We start from the raw sequence: 8,926 nt of genomic DNA, 5'->3' as shown, positions 1-8,926 counted from the left end.
GGACCAGGACACCACAGACAGAGGCTTGGTTCTGGCTGATGGGCCTGGAGGCTTTTATTTATCAACTGGTCCATAGGGTGGGGGCGGGTCCACTACAGGGCTACCTCGGGGGCCACCTCACCGGCCCCCTGGCCTCTGGCCACATCTGCCTCCCTCTGTTCCCGCCGCTTCTTCCGCTGGAGCAGCCGCCGTTCCCGCTCAAACTCCTTCATGCGCATCACATAGCTGCAGGAAGAGTGCACAAATGGGAGTCTGGCTCCCTGGCCAGGCCCTCCCGAGCCCCAGGAAGCCAAAGGGACAGGAGTAGGTGCCCCACAGCTTTCTGGGAGGCCTCTGAGTAGGAAAGACCTGTGTGCCTGGTTTAAGTCTGGGGTCTGCCCGAGTGGACACCAGTGAGCCCAGGGCAGAAGCTGGGCCTCCTACCCAGAATCCGGGCCTAGCCATTCCTTCAGGTGGCCTCAAAGCCACGTGGCCCACCCAGCAGGCCCCCTGAGATTCCTCTTTCAACCAAGGTGGAGCTTGGCTGGAAACTCGGTGCTAGTTCACTGTGTTCTGCCTCTGGGGCAGTGTCCTGCGGGGGCCAGGCCAGGGCTGGGGGTGTGGGGGCGGGTCTGGGGCTCACTCAAGGTGCTCGCAGTAGTCCCAGTCGTGCTGCTCGTGCTTGCAGGCCAGGATGTTGGGGAAGCTGTCACGCTTGCACTTGAGCAGCCGGATGAGGTAGTGGGCACAGTAGTCTCGCTGCTGGAGCACCAGCTGTGCGTCGTTCATCTGCTGCTGTGTGGCCACCATCTCTGCAGAGAGTGGGTGGGCTTGTTGGGCTTGAACTGCCAGAGATCCGTCGCCCACCCTCAACGCCTGATTCCTGGGAGACCCAGCAGGTGCTGTGCAACTGGGAGCCACAGTTCAGGGGCCCCCACTGGGACGTGGGGCCTGGGTTATGGCCACCCCGACAGTGTCCTTTCCTAATGTGCACAAAGGCCACTCCGGACACTGAGGCCCAGATAGAGGAAGGGTCCCTTTCTCCCCATCACCCCCAGACGCCTCCCCTTCCCTGGGTCTTCATCTCCAGATGCCCCAACCTGCAGAGCCCAAGCTCAGAAACCACCTTCTCCCAGTGTGTCCCCCTGCTGGCCATATCCCAGTGTCAGGCCTGCTGCCTGGGGACCTGGATCCCAGCTCGTCCCTGCCCGCTGCCTCCACCCTCTGCTAAATGGAATGATGGGGCCCAGCTCGAATCAGCAGTGAGCGTCTGTCGCCTGAGCGAATACGTGTGAAGGCCTTAGGCCTGTGCCTCAGAGAGAGCTGAATTGGCTCCTGGTCCTGGTGCCATGTCCACCCGACTGACTGTGGGTGAAATCATCTTTCAGGAGGCTGACCGGGGCTGTTAGGAACCGGGCACATACCCTAGCCTGCACCCACTGTGCCCTGTGGGTGACCTGCATTCCTTTCTTGGCTTCATGGAGGGCTTGGTGCCTGCCCACTCCCCTCAGCCCAGCAGGGGTGCCCAGAACCCAGCCGTCCTGCAGTTCAGGCTGCCCTCACTGCCCTCGACATCTTGGTCCCAATTCCTTCCTATCAGCATCAAAATGTGTCCACAGTGATCTGGTACCTTCCCCTGGCTGGCTTCCCTCCCCTCTGCTTCCCAGTCCCATTTCCTCATCTCCTGCCCCTGCACCCCACGCTTTTCTGGCTCCACTCCAGCACTGCCCATCCACGGTTCTCACCAGGGCCTCCTGAAATGCCAGGACTCCATGCTTCCTGCCTGCTGCTTTCTCAAACGTTCTCCTTCCCACTAGCCGCCCAAACATTACATGTTGGCTTCCGGTGGTTCTTGCTAGGAGCCTTCTGCTCATTCTAATCCGTGGCTTTGATCGCCACTCCACAGGTGGATGAGCCCCAGGCCAGAGTATCTACCTGCAGCCCCCTGTCAGGGTAGTGTGGCTGGAACATGCCCAACAAGAATGCCTGCCCTTGAAGGCAGACACATCAAACAGGTGGAACCAGAGTATCAGATAATGCCTGGCAATGCCCAATATTAGGGAGAGGAGTACAGCAAGGGAGAGAGAGGCAGTGTTGGGGAATGGGTCACAACTTTAGATGGAGGGATCCCCCAGAAAGGCAACTGAAGGTGAGCAAGTGAGTCACACAGACACCTGGGGGAAGAGCATTCCTGGTGGTGGGATAGCAGATGCAAAGGCCCTGAGGTGAGAAGAGAGGTTCAGGATGCCCCAGGGATCTCAGCCTGAGCATGTGGCCGAAGCCAGAGGCAGAGTAGTGCCGCCTTCAGTCCAGGGTGTGATCCTGGAGACCCGGGATCGAGTCCCACCTCAGGCTTCCTGCATGGAGCCTGATTCCCCCCCTGCCTGTATCTCTCATGAATACATAAATAAAACCTTTAAGAAAAAAAAAAAAAAAAAAAAAAAAGGAACTGTTTTGGACCTGCTGAGTGGGTGATGCCAAACAGGCAGTGGGCCCACGAGTCTGGAGTTGAGGGTCCAGGCCCAGGTGGAGATAAAAAACTGGGGAGCAGGATGAGGCACCTGAAGCCAGGGGTCGAGCAGAGACCCTCCCTGAGCGGGGGTGGGTGAGTGGAGACACAAGGCCCAAGCAGTGAGGCCCTCAACATTTACAGACGGGGAGGTGGGGAGGAATCAGTGAGGTGGGTGGGCGTGTGGGGCGTGGGAACCAGCTGATGAGGGGTTTCCAGGAGGTGGTGGCCATCATCTCGGATGCCGCCTGCAGGGGTCAGTTAGAACTGACGACGGGGTCCAGGGATACGGAGTGGGGGCGCACGGGAAGCTGGGCAGGAGCCCCTTCCTCACGTGAGCGGTGGGGTGACTGCTGGAGGGGATTCTGAGACGGCAGAAGTACGTGGGTCTGCACGGGACGGCGGGGCCAGCCCACAGGCGAGGGCATGTGGAGGGGCCACAGAAGGGCTGGACCCGAGCAGGGGCAGATCGTCCGGCACGACAGGACAGAGGGCCAGGTCCCGGCGACACAGGGAGCCCGCTGAGCCCTTCTGGTTGCTTCTGGTTTCTTAACAGGATGCAAGTGACGAGCTGGAGTGAGAAGTGCGGGACAGTAGGAGGGCACGAGAGTGGGCCCAGTGCCCGGGAAGGCAGCAGGAAGGGTCAGAGGGGAGCCGCGGGGGGCGGGGGGCGGGGGGCAGTCTCTCTCCCGGGGTGCGGGGCTGCACCGGGACGGACGCCAAGGGGAGCCCGTCAAGAAAGAGGAGCAGGGGCCTGTGCCATCATGGGCGAAGGATTCCCGCGACGAGGAGGTGGGGGCTGGGACCTGGGGCCGCCCGCCCGGTTCCCCGGGATCCGACCTCTGCGCACGCCGTCCGCTCGGCCTCCCTGTCGCCGCCCACCCGGAGCCAGCGCCTCCCGCCCCCGGGCAGGTCGGTCACGGCCCGGCGCCCAGCTTGCGAAGCCCCGCCTCTCCCTCTCCCGGTCTCACACCTCGCTCCCGGCCACCGCCTCCCGGAAGCCTGCCGCGCCGCCCCCGGTGCCGCCCCCGAGCCCCGGCGAGGCCTGGTCGCGCGGTCTCTCCCCCGGGGCCGGCGTCCCCTGTGGTCGGAGCCCGCCGCAGGCGCGGTGCCCCCGGCACTCGGCCTGCTTGGCTGTCGATGCGCTTGCGAGGCTACCACACGCGAGGAGCAACGAGCAGGGCTGCGCGGACAGAGGTGCGGCGGGCGCGCCCCTGCGGACTAACCGCGCCGGCCGCGCTCCGCCGCCTCAGCCCCCGGGCTTTCCGCTCCGACCGCGACTTCGGCCTCGGCTGCCCCCGCACGCAGGCAGGCTCGCGCGTGTCCTCCGGACTCTTCCGGGCCGACGTCGGGGCCGAGCCTCGACCCGGCGCGGGAGCCCGAGCCCAACCCCGGGGGCCCCGGGGCTCCGGGGTTCGGGCGTCCGCGCCCCACTCCCGCCGGCCGCGCCTGCGCACGGGGCCTCACCGCGCTCCTTGCGCCCCGGGAAGCCGTAGTCCGCGGGGAAGGTGGGCATCCGCTCGGGGTCGGGCTCCCCCGATGGATCGGTCACATAGCGCCGCGCCAGATGCGCCCCCATGGCTGCAGCGCCGCAGGTTCCCGCAGCGGCCGGGGTCACCTCGCTCCTACCCGGAAGCACTCCCTCTTCGCCAGCCACGGCTTCCGGGTCGCGCAGGCTGCTGCCGGGATCAGGGAGATAGGCGGTCGGCTCCGGAGGCCTCCCGCTTTCTCTGGCGCCACCTGGCGGTCAGGCGGAGGCCGCGCGGGCGCAGCGCGTCCCCTCGAGGCGTCAGGTGGACCCCAGAGGAGGTCTTCCTGCTTCTCGTTTAGTCTTGGGGGGGGGGGGGGGCGGGGGGAGATGGGGACAGGGCGGGCCGGGGGCCTCTCCCTACCCTCCTTGGGCACACAGGAAAATTATTTTGCATAGGGTATTTCCGAAAACCCGTTTTTCTTTTAAAACAGTTGAATTTGTCTTAAAAAAAATCAACAACCTTGCACAGTACTGATGATATAATTATCGAAGATCAAGTTTAAATGCAATAATTCAAAATAAAGATTTTAATTGATTTAATTTAATTTAAATAGCAAAGCTATTTGTAAATATAACTACTTAAAGGTGAAATTTTATTTTTTTTAATTTTATTTATGTATTTTTTAAATAAATTTATTTTTTTTTGGTGTTCAATTTTCCAACATATAGAATAATACCCAGTGCTCATCTCATCAAGTGCCCATAAAGGTGAGATTTTAAATAAATCCTATTGAGTACTTTTGTAAAACTAAAATAAGATTCTATTCTGCTATCCCTCTAATTGCCACTGTGAGAATCGGTATTACGTTTCACACTTGTTACATTGGGGCTTACATATATGCAAATTTAAGAGTATCGTACATTGTTTAGTGCTGCCAGATACTCCTTGGACTCAAGGTTCAGCGGTAACAAATGCTGTGCTAATTTGTTACTCTTTGGAAACCTGCACGGGAACACAAAAGCCATTCAGTGGGCTCTCTTGGGTGCACCTGTCAGAAAGGTGCACCAAGAGCCCACCCCTTCAGTTGAGTGCACCTGTCAGAAAGGGAATTAGATCATTCCTTGGCTGAAACCCTCCCCTGGGTCCCCAGTTCATATGGACTAAAAGCTGGACCCAGCCTGAAAGTGTCTGACTCAGGTGGTATAGGGTAGGGCCCCCAAATCTGCATTTCTAACAAGTTTCCAGGTGATGGTGGTGTTGCTGGTCTGGGGACCACCCTTGGGAGAATTGCTGAGCTAGGTTTTCATGTGCTGACACAGAGACCTGGATATTATTAAGTGCTCCTTCTGACTCCAGGGGGCAGCATTCACATTGTAGTCTTTCTGAATGGCACTCCTGGAATTGTGCAGTGCATGGTCTGCGCAGCTGTACCAGGCAGCCTTGCCTTGTTCTGGATGTCTTTCTTCCCCCTCTGTTTCTGTGTGCTTCAGCTGCAGAGGTCAGAGTTGGGAGGAGGCCCAGGGCCGCAGATTACTATCCCAGTTCACTGTCTCTGTACGACCTTGGGAAGTGACTTCCCCTTCTCAGAAACTCAGTTTTACTCATCTGTAAAATGGGATCAGTAATACTAGTGTCATTTAACCTGAGATCCCTTTGACTTATCTCGTTTATTGTTAGTCTCTCTTGAATGTCAGCTCCACGGAGCGGGGAATTTTGTCTTCTTTGCTTCTGTATTCCTGCGCCTGGCACACAGTAAGTGCTTTGTAAGTACTTATCAAATCAACAAATGAATAAATGAATAGAGTGGCTTGGAGGAGTCAGTGAGGTGGTTGCATGAAAAGTGCTTACTGCCTGGCATATGGTAGGGGCCCAATACACGCTGGTTATTGTTACTCTTGTCTAGCTGGTCTCTCACTAGAAGGTATGAGGCTGAATAAGGAAACCTCATTTACTGCACCCCAATGTTCACAGCAGCAATGTCCATAAAAGCCAAAGTGTGGAAGGAGCCACTATGTCCTTCGACAGATGAATGGATAAAGAAGAGGTGGTGTATATATACACTGGAATATTACTCAGCCATCAGGAAGGATGAATACCTATTTACATCGACATGGATGGAACTGGAGGGTATTATGCTGAGTGAATAAGTCAATTGGAGAGAGATAATTATCATATGGTTTCACTCATATGTAGAATATAAGAAATAGTGAAAGGGTCATAAAGGAAGGGGGGGAAACCAAGTGGTGAAAAACTGACGGGAAGACAAACCATGAGAGACCCTGGGGAATAAACAAAGGGTTGCAGAAGGGGAGGGGGGTCAGAGGATGGGGTGACTGGGTGATGGGCATTAAGGAGGGCACGTGATGGGTTGAGCACTGGGTGTTATACTATACGCTGGCAAATTGGATTAAAAAAAAAAACAAGTGTACTTGTGATGAGCACTGGGTTTTTAAAGAAAGTGTTGAATTAGTATATTGTACACCTGAAACTACGATTACACTCTGTGTTAACTGGAAGTAGGGATGCGTGGGTGCTCAGCCGTTTAGCACCTGCCTTCGGCCCATGTCGTGATCTTCGAGTCCCAGGATCGAGTCCCACATCGGGCTCCCTGCATGGAGCCTGCTTCTCCTTCTGCCTGTGTCTCTGCCTCTCTCTGTGTGTCTCTCATGAATAAATAAATAAAATCTTAAAAAAACAAAAAAGTAACTGGAAGTAAAAAAAAGAAAAAAAAAAAACCTTTTAAAAAAGGAAAAGAGAGAAAGGGAGGCCAGAAGGGGTAGCACTCATGCCCTAGCATCCTTTTGTCCATTGCAGATCCTGCAGGGAAAGAGGAACCTTGCATTCCTGTCTAGGGGGCCCCTGGACTTCACCACCCCAGCAGGAGGATGAAAGATTTTTCCTTGGAGGCAATGGCCCAGCCAATGGCCCAGGCCCAGTGGCCTCACGACTCAGCCACTGAGAAGCCACTACACTTTGAACTCCCACTTCCTTCCAAGTGGACTCTTTTGTCTATAACAACCCCTCTCCCAAGGACTCCCCCTCTTTCCTTTATAAAGGAAACTTGGTTCTCTGGACTTGCTTATGGTTGGGCCACAGCCCGCTAGTCCTGGATTGCAATTCTTTGCTATCCCCAAACACACTCAGTTTCTTGGTAGAATGATAACTGGCTGTTTTATTTTTCGGGTTAACAAAGGGCAACCAGAGACAACACGGGACTCCTGGGACCAGTCATTTTAGTAGAGGCTGAAGGGGTCCAAGCTGAGGATGATTCTGGGTGGATCGGGGGAGGTGGCTCATTTTGTCCTGAGGTCCCTGGACTCTTGTCTCCATCTGGCCGGTCCATACTCAAGAGTTGGGACCTGGAGGAGATGATATTAGGGTGAGGGTGGTTTTATTATTTATTTTTATTTTTATTATTTTTATATTTTATATTTTTATTTTTATTTTTTTATAAATTTATTTTTTATTGGTGTTCAATTTGTCAACATATAGAATAACACCCAGTGCTCATCCCATCAAGTGTGCCGGGTGAGGATGGTTTTAGGCAGCCCGTGCCGGGGTGGGAAGGAAGAGGCTGGGCCTTGGTCACCAGTGCCACACAACCTTCCTGTTTTTTCTCTACCAATCATTTGACAAGGAGGCTTTCCGGTGTCCCCTGCCCACACCCGCCACATGCCCTGGTTCACTGCTCACAGCTTACCCATCCCTCCTTCCTCCCTCCCTCACGGTCCTCTCTGGCCCCATCTGGCCTGTCCCCAGGCAGGTGCTTTGTTAACATTTTGTGAGCAGAAAAGCCTCAGAGGCCCGAGTAGGCCTGGGGGCGGAGAAGGAAATTCTGTGTGGCATCTGCACCTTGCCATGGTCTGCTGGATGGGAGATTGGAAGCCCTGGGTACTTCAGTTCAGAGGGAGGAGAAAAAACAAGGGCAGTGTGGCCTAGAAAGTCCCTGGGGAAGGCCTTAATCTGCCTATGGGGCAGACAAGTCGGTGTCTCTAGTCTAGCTCGTGAGCTGTCGTGGGATGCAGCTGCCTGCTTTGAGGTTGGTTGGTTGGTGTTGGAGGGTTGAGTGAGCCTGGAGGGGCTTTGCCTTGGGGTGGCCTTATTCAGGGCTTGGCAGGCCAGTCAGTCACACATTCATTCAACAAACACCCACTGGACAACTACTGTGTGCCAGGTAGTGGAGCTGAGCTGCTAACGGGCAGGCAATGGAGAATATAAAGAAGTGAGATATATGGAATGTCAGATGGTGGTAACTATTTTTTTTTTAAATTTTTATTTATTTATGATAGTCACAGAGAGAGAGAGAGAGAGAGAGAGAGAGAGAGGCAGAGAAACAGGCAGAGGGAGAAGCAGGCTCCATGCACTGGGAGCCCGATGTGGGATTCGATCCCGGGTCTCCAGGATCGCGCCCTAGGCCGAAGGCAGGCGCCAAACCGCTGCGCCACCCAGGGATCCCAGATGGTGGTAACTATTAAGGAGAATTATAACAAATGGAGTATATGGAGAAGGGTGGGTTGTTTTAGAAAGTCTCATGGAGAAGGAGACATTTCCTATTTTTTGAACACACCGGGAGTTTGCTGTCCTCAGGGCCTTTGCACAGCCAAGAACACTCTTCCTCCAGATGTGCAGATATTATCCATGACCTGCCTCCACCTCCTTCAGTCTATTTCAATTGTCAGGCTGTTCCCAACCACCATTTTCTTCTTTTTAAAAATCGAGATATAAATGACATATGACATTATATTAGTTTCAGGTGTACAACATAATGATTCCACACATATTTATACTGCAAAATGATCACCACAATAAGTCTAGTTAACATCCATGCAGAGTTACAGTTTTTGTTCTTGTGATGAGAATTTTTTTGAAGGTTTTTATTTATTTCATTTGAGAGAGAGAGAGAGACAGCACACGTGGGAGGGGGGAGAGGCAGAAGGAGAGGGAGGAACAGACTCTCTGCTGAGCC

The 8,926-nt window shown here is 54.8% G+C and overlaps 1 protein-coding gene across 1 annotated transcript; it reads right to left on the bottom strand.

Moving 5' to 3' along the window:
- Nucleotides 1-29: 29 nt before the first annotated feature.
- Nucleotides 30-4,173, bottom strand: NDUFB7 (NADH:ubiquinone oxidoreductase subunit B7). Its single transcript, XM_025457806.3, has 3 exons — nucleotides 3,956-4,173; nucleotides 623-791; nucleotides 30-225 (listed from the first exon to the last, which is right to left on the bottom strand). The coding sequence occupies exons 1-3, from the start codon at nucleotides 4,065-4,067 to the stop codon at nucleotides 93-95; spliced, it is 414 nt and encodes a 137-aa protein (XP_025313591.3). The 5' UTR covers nucleotides 4,068-4,173; the 3' UTR covers nucleotides 30-92.
- Nucleotides 4,174-8,926: the final 4,753 nt, after the last annotated feature.

Source organism: Canis lupus, chromosome 20 (assembly GCF_003254725.2).
Source record: "Canis lupus dingo isolate Sandy chromosome 20, ASM325472v2, whole genome shotgun sequence".
Classification (NCBI taxonomy): Eukaryota; Metazoa; Chordata; class Mammalia; order Carnivora; family Canidae; genus Canis; species Canis lupus.
Note: the sequence above shows the minus strand (reverse complement) of the source record. Positions and strands in the feature narration are given on the sequence as shown.

What these genes read in the sequence shown, in the direction of transcription:
- NDUFB7 (XM_025457806.3), bottom strand. Translation starts at nt 4,067, where the DNA reads ATGGGGGCGCATCTGGCGCGGCGCTATGTGACCGATCCATCGGGGGAG. An exon ending in CCCGGGGCGCAAGGAGCGCG is followed by an intron (nt 792 to 3,955) that starts GTGAGGCCCCGT and finishes CACTCTCTGCAG; the next exon opens with AGATGGTGGCCACACAGCAG. An exon ending in GACTACTGCGAGCACCTTGA is followed by an intron (nt 226 to 622) that starts GTGAGCCCCAGA and finishes CTCTTCCTGCAG; the next exon opens with CTATGTGATGCGCATGAAGG.